The sequence below is a fragment of the Pristis pectinata genome, chromosome 2, assembly GCF_009764475.1.
Source record: "Pristis pectinata isolate sPriPec2 chromosome 2, sPriPec2.1.pri, whole genome shotgun sequence".
NCBI lineage: Eukaryota > Metazoa > Chordata > Chondrichthyes > Rhinopristiformes > Pristidae > Pristis > Pristis pectinata.
In genome coordinates, this window is record NC_067406.1 from 57,709,866 (window position 1) to 57,733,551 (window position 23,686).

At 37.2% G+C, this 23,686-nt stretch overlaps 1 protein-coding gene across 1 annotated transcript in view; it reads left to right on the forward strand.

Annotated features, from left to right (window-relative positions):
* The window catches only part of mtmr7b (myotubularin related protein 7b), a 58,863-nt gene that overhangs the window by 15,100 nt on the left and 20,077 nt on the right, over positions 1–23,686 (forward strand). The window contains exons 2-9 of the mRNA XM_052034260.1: positions 3,129–3,251; positions 5,564–5,726; positions 8,438–8,595; positions 9,725–9,853; positions 10,801–10,935; positions 15,929–16,061; positions 20,050–20,159; positions 21,511–21,636. Coding sequence (XP_051890220.1) covers positions 3,129–3,251; positions 5,564–5,726; positions 8,438–8,595; positions 9,725–9,853; positions 10,801–10,935; positions 15,929–16,061; positions 20,050–20,159; positions 21,511–21,636 — 1,077 coding nt within the window. The remainder of the gene's footprint in view (positions 1–3,128; positions 3,252–5,563; positions 5,727–8,437; positions 8,596–9,724; positions 9,854–10,800; positions 10,936–15,928; positions 16,062–20,049; positions 20,160–21,510; positions 21,637–23,686) is intronic.

Here is a 23,686-nt window from a genome sequence, read left to right on the forward strand (position 1 = left end):
ACACTCTGTCATCTATTAGAATAGATGACAGTGTTGTATCGTTGAAACACACTTTCCTCTCTGACTTTTTTTTTGTGTGACGGATTGCTGGGTTAAAAAAAGTGAATTTCTCCACTGCATACATGATTCGTGTTATGCTAACTGAGTTATGATAGTGAAGAATATTACGCAATGCTGTTTCACATGCATCAGCCATTTATTTTAGATATACTGTATACTGAGCAGCACAATCAGACTGTTTGGCCTTATTTAAAAAAATGGAACACCATAGCACATGTATGGGTGTGAATATACTGTTCATCTGTCTGCCCAGAGATTGTGGCAAGTATGGAATCTACATCCTTCTGTCACAATGTTATTTCCCTATGACTAGATAGATTAATTGGAGGATTCATACTTGTACATTTGGACATCAAGCATTGGCTTCAATTTATGTCATAATGTCAGAATCAGGTAGTGGAAATCTGTTGGCATTCAAATTATTCACATTGAGAAAGTTGTGGGACTTTTTAAAAAGATCTTTATTAGTCACATGTACATCGAAACATACAGTGAAATGCATTTTTTGCGTAGTGTTCTGGGGGGCAGCCCGCAAGTGTTGCCACGCTTCTGGCGCCAACATAGCATGCCCACAACTTCCTAACCTGTACATCTTTGGAATGCGGGAGGAAACCAGAGCACCCGGAGGAAACCCACGCAGACACGGGGAGAACGTACAAGCTCCTTACAGACAGCAGCGGGAATTGAACCCGGGAAGCTTTTATTTTACACTGTGTAGCTTGTGGGTGGACTGCAGGAATATGTAAGATTATGACCAGTCTAGGTCATTTCCTATAATATCACTATCTGTTTAATTTTTAATTGTCACTATTTGCTGTTAAAATGGCTTCTCCATTCTTACCAAAATTCCTATTCAAACTTTCTTCCCATTCTGTTTTATTACGGCATCACAAATCCCTTTCATTGATCAATGATTTTTTAAAAGTGTAAAATATGGCTCAAAATTGGCAATTATATCCTGACCAAAGGAGTTTGAATAAAGACTATGCTTATAGTGGTGAAGGACCAAAGTGAAATAAGAATGTAGTTTGACCTAGTTTCTAATGGGCATGAATTCATAGCACGGAGTTGGAAGTCTGATCCTGAGATAGCACAACAGTGGTTGGTGTGGGAAACAAAGCAGTTACACTGATGCAGGAAGGGGTTGTTGGCTTGACATTTTGTTGGAACAGTATAAGAGGAGCTTTATCCTGTATTTTGCTCACAATAAAAAGCTGAACTGGACCTAAACTGGTTCTTGTTTAGAAAATGTGGTATGTTATTCTTTCTAGTGCTTTTATATCTCATAATGATCAGCACAACAAAGTGCAACATTAACCCCTGGTCAATTCCTTAGCTTGTGGGTATATTTATTTCCTTTTTTCTGAAAGCCATTAGGTACCTTTTTTTACTTACACAGACATTAGTTGTTATACTTTGCATGAAAAAAGTGTTTGGTTTCAGTTATATAAAAGGGCACACATTCAAATATTGTATGCTGATGGTATGTATTTAGATTTCAGTATTTGCATCCAACTCAGAAGTTTAGTTTTTAAATAAAAATGACATAGATTTGAGTGATTCTGTTCCATTTTTTTAAAAGTATTTTCCTCACGTCATGGGCGTGCTGTGTTGGATTGATACATCACTTTTTGCATTTAAACCACTTTGTTGTACTGCAGGTTGAGAGTCCATCTCCTATTGAGTCACAAAGGACACTTTTCCCTTTCCTCTGCAACTCTGACCTTGTGACAAGTGCTTTAGAAAATAACTATTTTTATAGTTGGCTCTGTGGAATTGAGGAGATATTTTCAGAACTGCTGATACTGCTGATTTTATTTTTAAAGAAACTTTTTCCCAATTCTACATTTCCTATCCTAACACTGTGGGAGAACAGTTGCCACAAGTATTGGAGCAACTCAGGAAGGCAACATTTCTTGGATCTAGCTTGTTTTTACTTCCTAGTTTCCCTGGACGACCATGTATAATTTGTGGATGACCTGTTGCCAGGAGTTCCATTGTGAGAAAGTTGGCCCTGAGTTTGTACATTATTATGTTTTATCGATTTTTTTCATTACCCCTCCATGTAGAAATTTGCTTAGCACCTCTTGCGGAAGTAAGGTTGTTGTGAAATTGTTGAATGTGCTTGTGAAGGTTTCATTGTGCCCTAGATTATAGTTTGAAATTAAGTGAATTTGTGGCTTGGCACAGCTTTGGGAAACCAAATGAGCCCAAACACAAGATTCTTCATGTATGATTTGCATTTTCTGGTCATTTGTCATTAACTCTACATTGATGCTTTTTTTGATTGTTGCTCTGAAATATTATCAGCTGAAATGTCAAATTCAGAATAAAATATTGTATAACATAGTGCTTGTTGGGATATAGTCCCTTTCCCTCCACAGATGCCGCTTGACCTAACGAGTTTCCTTTCCATGACTTAACATCCAACTTAACATCCTTTACACACTTAACATACTTACTTAACATCCTTTACATCCTTAACATACTTAACATCCTTTGCACTACTTAACATAGTGCTTGTTGAGTTATAGTCCCTTTCCCTCCACAGATGCCGCTTGACCTACCGAGTTCCTCCAGCAATTTGTTTTTTGCTTCAGGTTACAGTAGTCGCAATTGCTTGGTTTTGAGTTTATTTTTGTTCTAACATTGGTTACCTTTGCAGATTTTTAAGTTCTTGATGTACTCTTCATGAAACTTATTGTTCACACACTTGGATTAGTTTACTGACAAATAAGTTATAATTAATTGTTGGGAAATACCACCTGTGCACGTTGTAATTTCTTTCTCTTAGACAAAGAGCCCAACTGCATTAATTACTATTCTGCATAACCAAATAATTTGAAACTGCAGGTACAATCTTGTTCCACAGATAAGGATGACTGTCAGCAAATTGATATTGTATGTCTGAGATTTAAGTGTACAATATATATTTCCTTTTATTCACAGTCCTTCTGGGACTGCTGAAAGTCGTTGTTTACTTGCTATGTCATTTAACTATTCAGTTACGACTTTACACCTGTAGAATTGAATTGAGTTTTCATGCACTGAACTGTTCATGTTTATAGGTTGAAAATGTCCGTTTGCTGGATGGAGTCTTATTGAAGAAGGCATCAGTTGGTTCACTGTATCTAACAGCAACACACTTAATCTTTGTGGAACATATGTCTGAATCTCGGAAGGAAACCTGGGTAGGTTATGCTCACCTACTTAATGTTTTCTGTATTGTGCTCATTTGGATATTTGTCACCAGCTGGATAAAATTATATTCGCCTAGTTTTATTTTTGACTATCCATTTATAGCCAGAGAATCTACAGACTTGGCTTCTCTTTCCGTTCTTTGTCCATTATCTTCAGTGTCCCTCAAGGGCCCATCATTGGCTCCCTTCTGTTTTTCATTTACATGCTGCCTTTTGGTAATAGCAGTCAAAAACACAACAAAGTATACGCTCCCTGAAAGTGAACCACACATTTTACAGCCTTGATGTGGTACAAAATTGACCTAAAACTGCACTTTCATCCACAAGTCTATGCTATGATTAAGGTTGCTTATTTACACCACAACAATATTGTTTGACTATGCCTTTGCTTTAGATCATTTGTTGCTAAGACTCTTTTCCATGCCTCTGTAACCAGAAGACACAACTATTCCAATGCAAACCTGGCCATCCTCCCTTATTTTACTCTTGTAAACAACGTCATCTAAAGTTCAGCTGCCAGAGTCCTAACTCGCAAGTTCTATTTGCTCCTCACCCCAAAGCTTACTGATTATTGATTCCTGGTTAATCAATGCCTTGATTTTAAAATTCTCATACTTGTTTTCAAATCCTTCCGTCGTTTACCCCTTCTTATCTCTGTAACCTCTTGCATCCCTTCAGTTCTTCAAGATAGCTGCATTTCTCAACTTTACTTGCTCATTTTTGGTGGCTTGTCTATAGCTTTCAAGGCCCTAAGCTCTGGAATCCCCTTCCTATGTCCACCATTTTTCCTGCTTTTAAGACACAAAATCTTCCTCTTTAACCAAGCTTTGGCATCTGTCCTTGTACATCCTTCTTTGACTTTGTGTTAACTTTTGTTTGACAAAGCTCGTGAAAATTCTGAGAGTTTTTTTTCCTTATGTTAACCACTCAATATAAATGGAAATTGTTGTTGTAATCAGGTAAATGTTTTCTTGTTTGTTCTCTCTTATTATTTGTGATGTTTGGAAGAAGGGCCAAACATCACAGACAATAAAGATCCTGAAGAGTAATTGCATCAGCTTGTGCTCAGAGTTGGGTGTAATATTGTGGAATAGTTGCCATATCGAATTTTATGAAGCCTTCCTGATGGTGTGATGTCCACCTCAGTTCACTCAAACTGAAATTCTGAAAAGTGAATGGTTCATCTTCTTTTGTGCTGCTCTTCATATTGGATCCTACATGGCCCTAAAGGTACATCAGGACTTGCAGGACCTGATTATGCTGATAGGAACCATTTGAATGGCCTGGGCCCATCCCTGATACGAGCTCATTATCATCTTCAGAACCTATTTAACACCCTACCTTATTTAAAAGAAATAAAAGAATTGCACTCTCTTTAGTTGTAGTCTTCCACAGTCTTTTGCTTCAGAAATGTAACCCTTTTGAACTGGGAAATGCAAATGTTATGCTTAAGATGGAAGCACCCTCGCCCTCTTTCTTCCCCCCAACCCCCCAACCCCCCAGCTACCTATTATGTGTCTAGCATCAGCTGTGCCATGTTACTCTAACCTATTTTTAGGAGGGTGCGTCTGCCCACTTGAACAAATAATAGCAAATCTAGGAATCTCAGTTTAAGAACATAAGAAATAGAGGCAGTAGTGGATCATTTGACCCCTTTTGAGCTTGCTGCATCGTTCAGTAAGATCAATGCCTATCCTTCATCTCAGCATGGTTTTCCTGCACCAAGCCCAAATCCCTTGAATCTCTTAATATCTAAAAATTTGTCCAACTCTGTCTTCATTACGTATGAACTTGTACATCCATAATGTCTGGCTAACCGTTCCATTTTTGTAAACAAGTTATAAGCATGACGGATTGGTGGACCCGCCACATACATTCTGTCCATGTATATGGACTTTGAAGTTCTCCTCAAAAGATTATTCACAAAAATAAAAGCGGGGAAATTGGAGATAACCTTGTGATATGGGTTGATAATTTGTTCAGAGGTAAGAGGCTCAAATTAGAGTTACAGATTTTACTCTTCTATTAACAAGACATGATGCACAGTATTCCCCAACAATCTGTCCTAAGTGTTTCACTTAGTATTGTATGATTTTTGATGATGGAACCAAGAAGTACTTAAGTTTTTACACAGCACCAAGTTAGAAGGAACAGTCATTCAGTGATAACAAGACATTAAAGTGTAAGTTTATTTTTGGTCACAGAAAACTCTGTAAAGTTCTACTCAGCTCTGGTTATTTTCTTAAAAGAAAACAGGAACAAGTGTGCCATAGATATGTGTTGATTGTTAAATTTTCCACCAGGTACTTCATAGTCAGATATGTGCAGTGGAAAAGCAACCAACAACTGCAACTGGGTGTCCACTCCTTATTCGCTGCAAGAATTTCCAGGTCATCCAGTTTATTATTTCACAAGAAAGAGACTGCCATGATATTTACATTTCGTTAATTCGTTTATCACGTCCAGGTAATTTTTCTACTTGACTAGTATATTTTGAGTAGGACCTGTGATACTGAAAACAAAGCCTTGTTGCATTTAATCAAGATCTGAATTTAGATAGTGAATGAACTCATTCCAGAGAAGTTAAAACACTAGAAAAACATCTGTGAAGGAAAAATGTTTAATACTTTGATCTGGAAATGTCTGCATACTTGTGAGCAAAGATGCATATATTTAAGGCGAAAATCTAATGCACAGTCTAAAAAAAATACAGCATTATGACAGTAATTAAGTTGTACAGTACACTCTGATATTTTACAATCATGGATCCTATTACTGAATGCTTCTCTGCTCATCAATTTAACCCTATCCTCAACTTACGATGTTTCTGCAATTGTTCTCTTTAAATTATGGCCATATTTTGAGGAACAGCGTGAAACAATGATTTTTCTAGTGCAATTTTGAATAAAAGTTAACCTCACTGAAAGGTTATCCTCACTGAAATATTTTTGATGTCCTTGAATGCTTGAATAAATATTACATTTAAAAACTGAAGAGCTTCCCCATCAGAAGTTTTGAATAATGTATATAGAAAATGATTAAATGAGTTGTAGTTTCAATTTTAATATTTGATGAAGGAATACCTGGTTTGTTTTTAGCACTTCCTTTGTATCCCGTTTGTTCTGCTCATTTCTGTTCTACTTTACATTTTACAAGTTTGAACATGATGTTGTTATCAAGGACATGGAGCTGAGCATAGCTTTGGGATGTACTCACAAAAAAAATCCAGGCCTTTGAGTGAAAATTACAGTTGCAAATTCCTGGATTGTGTAAAGTTATCATTATCTGAGTTGGCCGGGGATTAAATTACAGAATGGTCATTCCACATCTATCTTATGAAATTCAAATGTTAGAGTTGTATGCTATTTTTTTGTAGTTCCCCTCTCACTCATGATCAACTCCAAGGAATATCTGAGGCTGGGAGGATGACATCAACTTCCAGGAATCCCACCATATCTACCATGTTTGTACCAGAAGAATGTGTACTTGAGGTTGATTACTTTGTTTGCTTGCAGAAATGGATAGATCTTTTGACCTTCTGATCCATGACTAACAGGCATTTGAAACATGGAAAATGCCAATTAATTTGGTTTAAAAAGAGGTCGGGCCGTTTCTCTGGAAAGTGTGTATCCAATACAGACTGTTTTTCTAGAATTCTAATATGGATAAATAGGGAGTGCTGTAAATAGCTTAATGGTGATACTAGACTCTTCTCGGGGGTTAGGATGAGGTGAGCACTAGAGTAGATAAGGAGATGGATGACTCTGGCTATTCAATGGCCCACCAGAAATTTTAAGGTCCTTCATCCTCTTTGTGATCTCTCATGTATTTCCAGATTTAGTATTTTTATTTCTGGAATTTGGAGTTTATTCTTACTTTTTTTAAATATATAACATTTTTAACTGACCTGCACTTTGGATGCCAATTGGAGTTGTGATAATGGAATGTCGCTTTATTCATTGTGAGATACTCCCGTGTGTTCCAGAAGCAATCTATGCTTGGTTTTATTTGCTGCCATGTGCATTGGAAGCAAGTAGAAGCTTGTATTTGGAGGAGTAATCCAAAGGTAATTCCACTAAAAAGCTAACGATGCAATTGAAACCAGAATGTGACCTTTATTTTTATCTCCATAGATAAATTGGAATTGTTGAGTAATAGCCTGTGTCTGAAATATCACATCCCCATTCTATGATTTCAGTGTTTGTAAACCATTTGATTATATTGAAATCCTTGCACTAAATTAGTATCACTGAATTTGCTCATATTATAATAGAAACTACACTGTTACTCAAGGAGCAGTGAATATAGAAAAAAATCATGGTTAATGTGAAGTATTGCTGCATGTTTACTTATCAGTGTTTTGATTCTATGTTTGTGGACTTAAGTTATCTGAATGTGCACTCAGAAACACAGACCATCTTCTGCAACTGTTTATCACATTTCTTAATCTATATTCTGACTGATATTGAAGATTCCTATTTATTGCATTTTCTTTTAACATTTTTGCTGTTGTGGGTCATTTTAATGTTACACAGCTCAGTATCATTTTGCACACAGGGATTGTATTTTAAAATAAAAGACTTTAAAATGAAAATGTTTAATGTGATATATCACAAATTGGCACGACAAAGCAATTAAATCAGGTTTACTGGTTTTGCATATTTTTCATTGTAGCCTAGATATCTGAATGCACTGTTCAGCAGTGCATATTCACAAAACTCCTTTGGAAGCCTGTACATTTTAGTTTTGGTCAGCTTTAGACATTAGTAAGAGAATAGGTTACAGGGAAATGGGTGGGAAAGTGGGATTAATAATATCACTCTGAGAGTCAGCATTGACTCGATGGACTGAGGGGCTGTCTTCTACGGCGTAAGAAAATATGAAATCTGGGAATATAAATTACAATTTGAAAGATTTCCCCCCTAAATTTATAAGCTTTTATAAACGCAAACTTGTCATAATGAAGTAATGGAAAATATGATGAACTTGTAGGTATGGGAAAAATATTGTTTACTTGTTCACCATTTATTGCAGTTCTTTTTGCTTTTGCTTACATTTTTAGCTACAGTGTTGAAGATTTATTAACATTGGTGATTGAATTAAAAAAAATAAAGCTGGAGGAGCCCAGATGAGTACAAAATTAAACTGTGCTTCTTTTGTTTTTGTGCAATTTTTAGTAAAGTATGAAGAACTATATTGCTTCTCATTTAATCCAAAGCAAGAAAAAGATGAGAGAGCAAGAGGGTGGAAGCTGACAGATCTCAAAGCTGAATATAATCGGATGGGACTTCCTAATAGCTTTTGGCAAATTTCTCGTGTTAATAGAGATTATGGGGTAAGTTTACCAATCGAATGGTTACGTGTCTGAATTTATGAGGAAATAGGTTGCTTCTTCACAATTTGGATGTAATAAACATTTTAATAACTGTTCAAGCAATAATCCTGTGAGCAGGTTCAGCAGGTTCAAAAACTTCTGCATGTATAGAGATGAAGGGATCATTATAAATCCTTGCTGAGAAATCCAGTCTATTTGGAAGATCAACCCTGATATCAATATTGCTAAAAAGCTATCACTGTCTCACTCCCAGTCATGGCACACACAGGAACCTTGTCAGGGGTGAAGAACCAAATTCTGGGGCTCCCAGCATGGCATTGAATCTGAAATTTGGTATCAGGTTAACTAGCAGTGGGTTGGAAGAGTTTTTGGAGAGAAGGCGGAGAATGTTCCTCCTGCCCCACAAAAATCTTCCATAAAACTATCCACACAAAAGTGTACCTTTCTGGAGAGATTATCATTTAGCAATTGGCTGCTTAGTGCCTTGCATCAATGGTCCATTGGTATTAGGTCCTATGTACAAAATATTTGAATTGGTCTCTTGATGGGAACTTTTTTTTCAGCAAAGTTCCTGGAGGACTGAAAAATCACTAACGTGAAAGTTGTTTGTTTCTGAGTGGTAACTTGTTCATCAGAAAAATCACTATAGGAAAGAAATGTTTCTGCCTGAAAAATGGGGTATTAGATGCTGTCGGTGGTGCTGTGCATAGATTTTCAATGTTTTATGGCATATAGTATTTCAAAAAAAACAAATTGCCACCCTTTAGATGGAAGACAGACATTTCATTAAATATTTGATGCTGGAATATTGTATAAATTGTGTAAAGCTTCAAAGATTCAAACAACAGAAATGTATTTCTGTGTTCTAAATGTGAACTACAAAATTTAATGTAAATGTTTGCATTTTTTGTGGTAATATGATTTCCACATTAATGCAACTAATTTATGGGATTTCACTTAATTTTTACTATAAGAATATTGAGGACATTTGGTAGTTGCTAATATTTATTCCTCACCAGCTTTTCTTTTTAAATTGCCAAACATTTATAATTATTTAATTGTGAAAGGCCATAATATTTGTAGCAACTGCTTTATTTCTGGTCATTGTTAAATTATTTTCTTATTACAGGTTTGTGATACATATCCTGCAGAATTATATGTGCCAAAATCAGCCTCTACACCAGTGATAGTTGGCAGCTCTAAATTCAGGAGTAGAGGACGCTTTCCTGTTCTTTGTTACTTCTGCCAGGATAACAATGTATGTACAGTTTCTTAACATTTAATCTTAAAACTGTCTGAAAAATAACTTGTTTTCACCATTAATAACATCCAGAAAGCATTTTTGAGTTGTGCTGTGAATCATTACTTAAATGCGTATAGGTTTGAAGTAATGCATTTTGGGGGGGAGAGGGTGAGATAAGATTGGGTGCAGGTGGTTTATGTAGACTGCCAAAGTGAGTGCTGAACAGAAACATTTAGGGATTCAAAAATATAAGCCAAGACTTTAATGAATATTATAAATTGATCCACAGAATGCAGCAACAAAGATAATAAAGCTTTACAAGGTTATAATTAGGCCATTGTGAGAACTTTGGGTATCCCATTATAGAAAGGAGATTAAAGGCTCACTAAGTGTACATTTAAGATCCAAGAGAATGATATGATAGGTGAGAAATTTTAGTTACAAGGAGCTGCTTAGCATTACTTCACTTGGAGGATCAAAAGCTATGGGTATAGACATTTTTAAAATGATATTGATTTCTGCAGATATAATAAGGAAAAACTATTTTCCAAGTTGGGAAGACGGTGCATAGGAGTTATCGATTTAAGGTTATTGTTATGCATGAGATACTAGGAGAAATATCTTTATATTGAGATGTACGAGTAACTCAGAGACACAGGGGGATACAGTGTGGAAACAGACCCTTCAGCCACCAATGTGCTGGACCCAACAAATAATTTTAGTGGTTGCTGCTGTGGTATTTGTACTTTTATTTGAGAAGGAAAATTATATAATCATTTAACATAAAGTAAATATGTATTGGGATAGAATAGGACAGAAAAATTGTTGGCATTGCTCTAGTAAAGACCTAGTTCACATGATTTGTAAAGAAAAAGAAAATTGTTTTGGCACTTGGGAGAAGATAAAGGATCTTGAATATTATGAAATACATTATTTCAGCTCCTGTCCTTTTCTGTGTCTAGGCTGCTATTTGTAGAAGCAGTCAGCCTCTATCAGGTTTTAGTGCTCGGTGCCTTGAGGATGAACAGATGCTTCAGGCCATCAGGAAGTCAAACCCAGGAAGTGATTTCTTGTATGTTGTTGATACCCGGCCAAAGGTAAGCAGCCATTACTGTGGCAGCAAACTCTCAAATCAATTGTTCACTGTAATATTTTCCTGTTGTATCTTTTTCTGGTTAATGAAGTAAATATCTTGTAAATCACAGAAGACCTTAATGTGATACTTGGCCTTTGTGAAGTTCTGACTGAAAATGAAGCAATGATTGGGACCCTGCAGTCAGCCTTGATTCTTCTGAGTGAAGGAAAGGGTCAAATGGCAGGGGTGCAAGGATCACTGTTGCATGGTCCTTTCTACAGGGGTATAAGAAAACTTAGTTCATATTCGCTCTGGATGGTATTAATTAATGACTGAGTCTGTGCGGCTAGAACAGACCATTTACAAAAATAATATCGGACATCTATAGAAAGAGTTGAGATGTAGATGATGGATTATTAGAAAGAGGATTCAGAATTGCTTCCTTTGTCGTTGAAATTCATGGCACAAAAGGAGGACCATCAACCCATATGTCCACATCAGCCTAAAATGGAGCTGCTTAGATTACATTCACTTTGCTGCACTCAGTCTCTGGCTTTGCAGTTATTGCTTTTCATCCAGGTACCTTCCAAAGTGATGACCATTTCTACGTTCTCCAGCTTTTTTTAGTTGTGAGTTCCATCTTCCTGTACTCCAAGTGAATTTGCTTTCTTCCTAAGTTCCCCTGCAATCCCTCTATCACTTAACTTTAAATCTGTGTCTCCTAGTTATTGACCTCTCTGCCAAGGGAAATCGGCTAATGTTCTTCCTCTGTAGGTCTCTCTTTTGTAAACCTCCACTAAGACTTGCTTCAACCTGCTTTGTCCCAAAGAAAGCAACCCAAGTAGCATTCTCTTCTCATAACTAGAATTCTCCAATCTTGGCAACATCCTTGTAGTTTTGCACTCTCTCTAGTACTTTTATATCCTGCCAGTATCATTGTCACCAGAGCCATGCACAGTATTTAGCTTTTTCCTTGATTTTACATGCAAATATTTTATTCTTGCACCCTGTTGGGTTTCCCAGTATCTACTTTAATTTCACACATGCATCTTCTATACTTCTCCCTGGTTTCTGTACAGTTGAGCTCCTAAATTCTTCTTTAATTTGTCTTATCCTGCAAAATATATTCCTTGACATCCATGGGGGTCTAGATTTGGGAGTTGCCCTTTTTCTTTTATTGGGAACACACTTGACCCGAACGCTTGATATTTTCTCCTTGCATGCCTTCCCATACTCTGACATTGATTTGCCTTGACAGTCTTGAGTCCACTTTTAGAAATCAAAAAGCTGTAGATGCTGGAAATCTGAAATAAAACCAGAAAATGCTAGAAACACTCAGCAGGTCAGGCAGCATCTGTGTATAGAAATGAATAGTCTTCAATTCGAAATGTTAATACTTTTCACAGATGTTGCCTCACTTGCTGAGTGTTCCCAGCATTTCCCCTCCTTACTTGCTAATTCACATTCCAGGCTGGTAAAATTGGCCTTAACCAATGTAAAACTTTTACTTCTGGTCTGTCTTTGTCTTTTTTCATATTTAAGTTATTATTGCTGCCTCAGTGCTTTCCCATTGCCACCCTTTCCACTAGCTCACGGTCATTAGCTAAAACTAAATCTAGTACCATTCCCTGTAATGTTGGACTTGCTAGGTACTGATTTAAAAAGGTTTCAAGAAATGCTGCCCCTTCTATTCCTATACCCTGCCACCTTCCCATGTAATGTTAGGGTAGCTGAAATCCCCAACTATCAGTGCTTGTTATTTTTCAATTCCCAGAAATGTGCCTACGTATTTACTCCTCTACCTCCATCTAGCTATTTGGATGGCAGCAATTTCATCAATGCGACGGCTCCTTTGTTTTTTTGTTCCTGAGTTTAACCCATATGACCTAATTTGTGGATAATCCCAGCATATCATTCCTCCTCACAGTTATAATTGTTCTTTTAACCAATATGGTTCCACACCCAACTTTTTTAATCACCTTCCATAACCTGGAATATTAAACTGCTATTCCTGCCTCCCTTTATCCCACGTCAATTAATGACTTTAATATCATATTCCTATTTGCCTCATTGTGCCCTCAGTTCATCACCTTTGTTTTCAAAACTTCCTGCATTAAAGATGCCACAATTAAGCACTACTAAACATTTTTTTCTAGCCTTCATTTCTCTATCTTCCAGATTCTTTGACAGAACTACCACCTTCATCTAACTTTGCTTCGCTCCTTGCTGAAACAACTGACAGATTCCTGCTGTTAATTTAAATCTTTCACATGTCATTAGTGGTCAATTAAGAACATGCAAGATTGATTTTTTTTTTGTTTCAAAACTAAAACTATTTTTGCTCTACTTAATTGTTTCAGTACATGCACATGCAGGATATGTATTTTCAAGCTGGGAATAAAAAAAATAAAGGCATCAATCATGTGGCAGCAGGGTTTATAGTATTAATATTTAATTAACCTGCATGTGAATGGAAAACAATAGACAATACATATTGACTGATAACTTAATTGTAATTTGTAAGTTATTAGCCAGTATAACAGCTAACATCCAAGTTCAATTTCTATCTCAAAACTGACCCCCTACTTCAACATGGAAATCTGGTTTGTTCTTCTAGCCCTGATATAAAATTGAGGCAATTTATTCAGCTAGTTGTCTGCTGCCACACAGAATACTCGGATTGAATCCATAATCTAGTAGTAGTAAATTATTTATGCCAACATAAGTGTGTTGGCATAAATAATTTGTGATGAACTGGATCTTGTGTAGTTGTAAGATTGTAGCAACTTGCATTTATGTGGCACGTTTGACATCCCCACGTTCTATCCAAACACCTCACAGCCAACAAAATACACTTAAATGAGGGTACTGTTTTAATGTAGGAAATTACAGTGATTAATGTGGGAAGTTCTGGCAAAGCACGAAGAAATAAATGATCAGATGGTTTGCCTTACTGGTGTTGTGAGGATATCAGTGGGATCCTTCATGTCCATGTGAGAAGGTGGCTATACCCTAGGTTTGCTATTATATCTGAAAGACAGTACCTCTGGCATGGTGGCCACTATTTCACTATTAATCTTTTGAGGGCTTGAATTAACAAGTTTGTGACTTAAGAGGTGCTGCAAATGAGCTAATGCTGACACACGAGTAGCTCAAAACAGTGCGCAATGTGACGAAAAGTTCAGACAGTGATACCAATAGAGATGTTTTAGTTGTTGTTAGTTGGAGTAGAAAGGCAAGAGTTGCTTTGAGATAAACAGAATGCTTACTTGCACCAGATAAATTTTAAGTAAATATTTTTTAAACATTCCTTTGGAATTTTTCAAATACTGTTGTTAGCAAATGATTCATGCATGGACCCGACTGCAGCTTCAGTTACCCAAATCCTTGCTCCTGTCCAATGGATATGCAGTGGTTCCAGCCAGGTTCAAGCAAGAATCCAAACATAAGTGTTTAAATGAGGCTAGGGGTTAGAGGAGAAATTTCTTTTGGGCTAGTGGAAAACAAGTGGTCTTGTATTTACTGCTCAATACATTATGTCCAACTGACCACATTAGAACTAACTACTAAATGGGGATTGTAGCAGAAGACCAGTTCAATAGCTCACATCAAAGATCTATTTCCGTCTCAAAATTACCCCATGCTTTGGTATGTAAATCTGGCATTGTCCCAGCTACTCTCACATGTGCTTTTCTTGCCTTGATATAATTGAAGCAATTGATTCTCTTGGTTATCTGCTGCTATGTTATTAACGCTGGGGAAGATGAGGTAGGGAATCTCACAAGTATCTTAGCTGTGGCCGTCTACAAGATTAGGAGATATATTTGAGAGGTGATATTCTCCACTTACCACCTTCCAGTGTCTAGGTGGTGGTTTCTATCTCCACCCTCTCCTCCCACCACCTGCCCCCACTGCTCCTTTCTTTTTCCCCTCCATCTTTTCTGTCTCTACCTATCACTCACCACCCACTGTCTTCCAACTCCACCCCTCCCGTCCCCCATCTGGTTCTATCTGCCCTTCACCTCCTTCCTGACCTGGTTCCACCTATCACCTGCCAGCCCCTGCCTCACCCCTCCCTCTTACCTCTTTCTGCTGGCTGTCCCCCCTCTATATTCTGATGCAGGGTCTCGACCCAAAATGTCCACCATCCCTCTGCCCCCACAGATGCTGCCTGACCAGCCACTACAAATTGATTGGCAAGATAGGTCAGGATCTCTCCCACACCAATGGGCACCAGTATCAAAGCTTTGATTGGACTCAACCAGCTCTGGTGGATGGTCCATATTGTTTGACACTAGATTTTCAATACAAGCACTCTGCTCTGACTCTGCAGGAGATCTCCTGAAAGGCCGAGAAGTTGCTTGGTGACATTCTCAAAGAGTCCTTGAGGAAATGTAACATTTTCACCAGCTTGTAGGTATTTAGAGCCATGACCTATCAAATTGAAGAAGGAGCATCTGGAATGCTACTGAACCTGCATGACGGGAACACATGGGAGTCGAGTGCAAACGGCCGAAGGAGTTCACAGTGTCTCCAACTACCCACCCATCTATCCCTCAAGAATCACCTGCCCCATCTGTGGCAGAATCTACGGGACCCATATTAGGGCCCTTCAGCCACCGGACAACCCACAGAACTGGAGTGAAACAAGTCATCCGCAACCCAGAAGGACTGCCTAAGAAGGAGGAGGAATACCTGGTCATTATTTTGGCTTGTGCTGTTCTCTGAATTAACCTTGAATTTTCTAACATGGTTATCCTTTCGATTTTAAAAAAAAGTCATCTTAAAATATATTTACTTCCAATTGAGTTAATAGTTAATTTGATGGATTGAATGTAATTAAGAGCAGGATTGAACTCCAATATCAGAAGTTCATGTAAGACTAATGACTCTATTGCAAGATAAAATGTAGGATATTTCTTCTGATCTAAGAATTAACAAATTGCAAGTACTAAATACAATTCTCAGTGATTTGTCTAAAGGCTGTCTTTACCTCCTCACTCATTGTTTTCCAGTTAAATGCAATGGCAAACCGAGCAGCAGGAAAAGGGTATGAAAATGAAGACAACTACTCCAACATCAAGTTTCATTTCATAGGAATAGAAAACATCCATGTGATGAGAAACAGTCTACAAAAACTGCTGGATGGTAAATCATTGTTGTGGGGATAAATACCCATTTACTTTATGAAGTCCTGTTGAGAATGTCTTGACATTTTGTTTCTTAATGTTGAATCTAATTTTTAATGGGTAAATGCTGTAATTTGTATGGAAGTTTGCCATCCTTGAAACAGTGTCCCAAATTTAATTAATGGTCTGTGCCCAATGTAGCTAACCTTAGCAGAGAGGATTGATGAGAAGGAAACTGGACGTTGTACCCTAGGCTGTAGATGGTAAGAAATTAGTTGAAGTTCCAGTTGCTCGCTACAAATTCCCTAGTGGAAAATGTACTTCTACATATTATAGACAAGGTTGGACTTTGCTGTGATGCTCCCTACAGTAGACTAGTCATGAGGGTACAAGAAGATATGAGCAGCAAGAGGCCACTTGGACCCACGAGACTGCCCCACCATTCGATATGATCAGGGCTGATCTGCCCAAGCTTCAATCCTCTTCTCTATCATTTTCTCATAGCCCTTAGTTCCCTGATCTTTCAAAAAAATTATATCCATTTTAAATACCCCCCAATGATCTAGCCTCCACAATGCTCTCGGGTAGAGAATTTCAGAAATTCACCACCCTCTGCTAGAAGTCTTTAGCCAACTGTCCTGGCTTAATTGTTATGAATAGTCACTTAGGTGAGAAGATTGATTCTTAGCGGAGTCTATCCTAGTAGTTCAATGGGTCAAACTTCGAAGTTTGGCAGGCGTGGGGCATGGTGCACTATTTGCCATTGACTTTAGCTGGAGGCAGATCATCATGCCCTTCCAGTAAAAGTGATCATACTGCAGAAGGGAGACTGGAGAGTTAAGAGTTTTGTTTTTTTAAATATTACTGGCTTAATGGTACCATCAATACATGGTATTCCGTTATGTGCACAGTAAGATAAACATGCTGACAGGCTGAAAAATCTTACTTTTTCTTTTCCTACTTTTGGAAATTGAAATAGCATCCTAAATCTCTCAGGAAGTTTGAGTTATGTGTTTGACAGTGCATACAAAGAATTGTTGCTATTTAATTGGCTAAAGAACTGTAGTTCCGCATTATCAATGAAATCTAGCTCATTTAGTTTGCATAACTTCAGATTTTACCAAGTTTGCATTTAGAAATTTAGCAATCTTATTCAAAGTGTCAAATAGATGAATTCTGCAAAACAAACACTTGATACTCATCCAATAGGGAGTTTTTTTTTGGCATCTTTTAAGACAGAATTGGTGAGAACTTGACCTGATGTTTTATCTTACCTGTGTGCTTTATACTAACATTTTATCAACTATTTCCTGGGTTTCAAAGTAAGCAGGCTATGAAATATTATTGGAATATTGAGGTAAAGTCCAATTTTATTTCAGTTCATTTAAAAAAAAAGACTGTTTTGCTGCTTAAATTCTTTATAAGGAGTGAAAGCAAATGCTTTTTTGTACAGTTATGAGCAAATAATTCAGTGGTCCAGAATTTTCCATTGTACATTATCCTAGCCTAAAGCCTTGATTAAATGCAGTAACACTTCAATGCAAATTTAATATTTCTTCACACTTTTCCAGATGTAATCCATAACCTAATTTCATTGCATTTGTTCCTTTAAATTCTTTGAAATTTGATATTATTATCACCCTTCCCAAGCATTCAGATATTTGAGCATCACAGTACTTGTTAAATAGTCTTTGTATCACTCTTACAGTATGTTTCTTATCCATTTGCAACAATTCTATGGTTAGGTTTATCAGGAGCCTTGTTCTTTGTTCAAGATGTCAATTTTTTTTTTGTCTTCCAAGAAATCCAACATCAATCCACCTTCATTTATACAGGCCAGTCTCTGTTATAATTAATCCATTACACTTTCTACATTGTTCAAATCTCCAAAATATTTTCCCCACTTGCTCTTTATCTTGTTAACCTGAATTATCTGACCATTTTGATCCTACACTAACATCACTTTAAGCTTCATAAACTCGTTTAGTTTTTTTTCAGCTTCTGATACAATCTGTGTTTGTTCCTTTTGTTGCCTTCTATTTCTTTGCACTGGTGATTTAATTAGATGAGTTTCTTGGTTTTAAGAGATACTTATTTGCTTATCCTGTTGCATTCTGTCCTGCTATTAACTTGACTGAAGTTTTCAGCGTTCACTTGACCACAGGACCACTTTCATTATTTTTGCTTCTTAGCTTTATTTATTAGTTTATTAATAATATAAAATAGAATGTATTTTATTTATATATTATTTCCCCTCCGGTCCTTATCCAGTTCCTGTTTGGACCCCGCAAGTGAATCTGCCTCCACTGCACCTTTGTCTTCCCTACCCTTTAGCCACTGAATTCTAGATCCTAACCACTTCGTAAAAATAAAAAATATTTCCTTGTGTTACTTTTGGTTCTTCTTCCAATCACCTGCAGTCTATGTTCTCTGGTTCATGACACTTGTAACAATGGGAACAGTTTCTCTGTCTTCAGCCTTAATGGTTTGTAATAACCCTGAGCTCCCCACTCAACTTTCTCAGTGTCAAGGAGAACAACTCCAGCTTCTCTGATCACATACATCTGACAAGACTCTTTATGGAAACAAAAAACTGCTTTGAATTGTTTCCATCCTTTGATCTGTACTTGTATATGATAAGGAATGTCCAAAAGGCTGTATATGGATTTCTTATTCTACAAAAATTTTGTCTGTAATTTTGTTTTGCTGAAATGTGGTATTTTTATGGTGGACTATAGCTAAAAAATTGTTTTAGCTATAGAGCAGTTCCCTAGAGACAAAATCACATTCAACTAATAAGGAAAAGAAAACTGCAAAAGAGTGTCAATAAGCACATAAGAGAAGGGAGCAGGAGTAGGTCTTTCAGTGTCTTGAGCCTGCACCTGTCAAAAGTTTATGGCTAATCTGATCTTAAGCTTTAGCTTCATTTTCCATTATCTTGACTTGCCTATAGCTGAAAAACCCACTTTTTTTGACCTTGCCTTCACAGCCCTTGAGGATATACACACAGTTCCAATGATTCAAAAATCTTCTGAGGGAAGTAATTTCTCCTCATCTCAATTTTTAAACAAATAACCCCATATTCTGAAAGTATGCCCTCTTGTTCGACAGACCTCCGCAAACTGAAACATTCTCTATATATCCTGTCAAGCTTCTTTGGAATCTTATATATTTTAACAAAATCATCTCTATCTTCTGAACTCTGATGATTATAGGCCAGTATTAATTCCTGAATCTTGTCCCTTAAGGGATCAATGTCCACTTTAGCTGTTTTCTTCCTTTTTATATACTTGTGATTCTTACCATTTTTTGTTTTTATATTTATTGCTCTCATAATTTGCTTCTTCCCTCCTTTTTGGTCATTCTATACATTTCTAAAAATTTACCCAGTCTTCAGGCCAACCACTAATCTTCACAACATTGTAGCCTTTTCTTTTAATTCAATAGTATCCTAACTCCCTTGCTTGGTCATGGATAGATCATCTTTCTCATAGTATTTATATGTCAATGGGATATATCTTGAGAATTATGAAATATTTCAAAAATATCTGCCACTGCTTAACTCCTGTTTAATTTTGATCTGTTTTTCTCCAGTCCTCCATAGCCAGTTCTACCTTCATATAATTGTAATTGCTTTTAACTTTGAGGCACTAGTTACAGATGTAGTTTTCTCACTCTTAACCCGGACATGAAATTCTATAGTGATATGTTCACCCTTTCCTTATTAGTTTGAGATTATTAATTAATCCTGTCTCATCACACTTGGTCAGATGTAATGAGAGATATTGGGGTCCTGATATTCACCCAAGGAAGTCTTTTTAAATGGAGACAGGCAAGCATGCAGGATGTTTTCTTTATGTAGTTCAATCTAGTTGCTAATACTGTTTTCAATACCTGATAGCTGCATAATAATAATTTGGAATCATTCTGAAGTGCAACATATTAATTAGCTGATGTGCACGCCATACAATTCAATGTTTATGTAACATTTCTGAAATCTTTTTCAGTCTGTGAGCTTCGATCACCTTCAATGAGTGACTTCCTATGGGGCTTGGAGAATTCAGGCTGGTTGAAGCACATTAAAGCCATCATGGATGCGGGTATATTTATTGCAAAAGTAAGTTAATTAATTCAGTGCCACTGTTCCCAGTTTTTGTGTTGCTCTTTCTTCCTTTTACATTGGCATTATCATCAGTCTTGAGGTGGGACTATCAAATATCTCATGAAGAAATGGAATGCTGAAGTTCCTAAGCTTCAGTGCTTCTAAAAGCACGGGGGATGTTCATACATGTATGTAGGTAAATCTTTTAAGGATCCCAAAGAGTGCTTGAGTTTTCTCTAATGTAAAAGTCAGCTGAAATTTCAATGACAGAAGTTATCCAGTAAGATGTCTCCAACAAAGACATTTTTGATTGCTGAAGATACAAAGAAAATTCTGAGCATAGCACCACCTTGTGATTTTGGGACTCTTTTACTCTGAAATGCTGAGGTTAAGAAAATGCCCATATGACTGCCAGAACATTGACCCAATTTACAGGAAATGTTGGTGAACCTGTCTGAATCCACTGATACTACCCTGTGTAACTCACAGCAGCTTCTTCATTTCCGCATGTATATTTGCAAATGCAGAACTCTGGAAATTGCTGTTAGTTTGCTTCTGGGCAACTGACTGTGCTCGGATACCGGTTTCCTTGTGGAGTTCAGCGTAGGGGTGGGAATGTGATCCACGGGGACACAGAAGGCTCTTTCACTTGACATTGCTGCCAAGTGTTCCACCCAATGGTTTCTGGAAGTTCCTGCTGGGAGCATTGTGACAGGTAAGTTTTTCCCCAGGTGGCAGTGGTGAGCACAGGCTATTCCTATACTCTTAGGAGCACAGATGAAAGGAACAGTACTCTCTGAAATAGGCCATACTCCTTTTTCTTTAAGATGACAATAACAATAATGAATAACATATTGTTTTATATAATGACTATCAATTCAGCTCCAGTCTTGCAGATGAATTAAGGTTGAGATTTGACTTTGATTGCTGTTACTAAATGGGATTAGCCCTGGGAAAACCATTGACTTGAATGGGACTGAATATTAGGAGACAATTATAACAGGCTGCAGCACCCATTCAATGCCAGGCACTGTAATTCTGTCCCAGTAAGTCCATGAAGCATTTATAAATAAAAATGCATGAGATGAATGTTTAATTGGGCCTGTTATTAATATAATCTGTTAACTAACTGCCTGAAAGAGTTTTCATGGGATCTTTCATCGCAGCCCTGTGACCTTCCTTCTGTCAAACCCTGCAGTTGGTTTGCATTAACAGTGAAAGGCAGGCAAATCACATGAAAACAGGAGCTCACCTTATTCTCATCATTAGCTTTGGTAGGTTGTAGGGGTGATTGGCAACTTTACAGAGGTGAATGACCAAGCAAATTATTTGGATGCAGCTATGATATAAATACTGTTGTTTTCAGGTTGTTGCTGAAGAGGCTGCCAGTGTACTAGTCCACTGCTCAGATGGTTGGGACAGAACTGCCCAAGTTTGCTCCGTAGCAAGTCTGCTGCTTGATCCATTTTACCGAACCATAAAGGGATTCATGGTAAGAATGCAGGATTAAAGCGGAAAAAAAGGTAGCGCAGACATGTTGAGTATACAGAAGGAACTCTTAGTGTTCTTGTTAATATTTTCTCTGTTTATAATGCCAAACATCAAATGGCCTAAATTTGTGGAGGTGTGATTCTACTGTCACTAATAGCCACCTGGTCCTTTGGTTTATGACCACCCTTAATATTGAACCAAATCATTTTACATTGAATATTTCTCAGGATTAGTCAGGAATGGGAAGCTTGGCTTATTTTCCTTTCCTGTTCCTATTCCAAGTACAGGCATAATGAGACCGGCACTGGCATCCCTACTATTAGCAAAAGTATTCCCCTCTATCACAAAGCCAGTGAATTTGTCCTCCCTCTCTTTGGGAATGTTACGTACCAGCAACAAAAGAAACACACTGTCATATACAAGTGTTAAAAACTATTTTATTAATAACTACTTATGATAATAAGAAAAGTAAAAATGTTAGATATTAAACATTAACCCCAAAACTAAACTCGAAGTGTGTGTGTGGCAAATTCCCAAACTCCAAGTCCAGCAATAGTTCTCAAAGTTCAGTTCAGCAAGTCATAAGGTGAAACATGAGCAAAGGCTTTTGCAAAATCACCTTTGACTGAAGAGAAAATGTAGAGAGAGAATAGAGAGAAATTACGAACTCCAAATGTTCCATGATGGAACCCATATGACATCTCAATCACTGATGATCCCCATTGCTTTGTTCCAAAGTATCTGCCACCCCGAAAGGCATTCGAGACGTGGCCATCCACAGAAAGACCTGTTTCCCTCTACAGGTTAACAACAAAGTGGACTCCACTGGATTACTCCAAAAATCCATACGTGGATTGTAGTGACAGACACAGTTATTGTTCTTCAACCGTCTATAAAGAGACCAGCAGTCAGTGTCTCTCTCTCCCTCTCTCTCTTTCAGACTCACTGAGCAAAAAACCTCAGCACGTTGTTATCTTCTTGCTGTCGTGATGACACCACACACACACTACTCTACTGTACTATGTCTTAAAGGGACATTCACCAAATAGCAACCTAATCCGTAACAGGAAGCTTATTTAATCTTTTTAAAAAAAAATGTGATGCATTCAGTAAGAGCAACAATTTTGTTGTGGCAGTTGCACAGTTAAGTAATTGGATCACTATTTTTATTAATTCTATTTGTATCCAAAATAATCTTTCCTGGTTTTTGGATTCTCTCTTCTGTCTTTTGCATGATGGCCTCCACCTCAGACTCTGTGGTCCAGTTCAGTTGTGTTGCAAAATTGGACCAAATAAACAGTGTTTCGTAGGAAGGACTCACTTTATTGTATGGAGCAGAATCCTGAAATTGTGGAACAATATGATAACCTTTTACATATACAGCATTATGGGTGGCTCAATCATGCAAAAGTCCATTGTAGGAGTAAATGTACCAACCCAATCCCTATATTTCTGTTGTTTTTGATTATCTGCTTTCTCTCTTCATATCTACCTGTTTTTGATTCTTTTCTATTCACTTGTGTGTGTTGGGAGTCTTCTCAGTAATCTTGAATGTGTTATTTTTTTTTTCCTTGCCCTCTGCTCCTTTGTCTATTCCTGTGACTAAATGCCCTATTTTAATTTGTATTTTCCATGTTGTAGTTTTCTCTTCCCTTATGTACAATGTTCTCAACCATTTTCATTTATTCTAAATCTCTTCTATGAATTTTTCTGCTTTTTCCTTCCATGTGTGTAAGGTATTGTCTCTCGTCTTTATTTGTCTGAACTCTTGCTGTATTTGAACTGCTTTCTTTCCTAGTTCTTTCATTTGTATGTAAATTATCTATTATGTAAGCATAAAGATAACTATAACTGCACATTAAATGTAAAGTATTCTAGTGCCACTAATAAGCTATCATAATAAATGAAGAAAATGCACATAACATATCTGAAAAAATCTTCTGCATAAAAATAAACATTTTTCTGTTTAACATTATTCTGCACACGTGCATTTTGTGCTGATTGGACACTTCACATACTCGCAGAATCAAATTCCCCATCACATCACCACA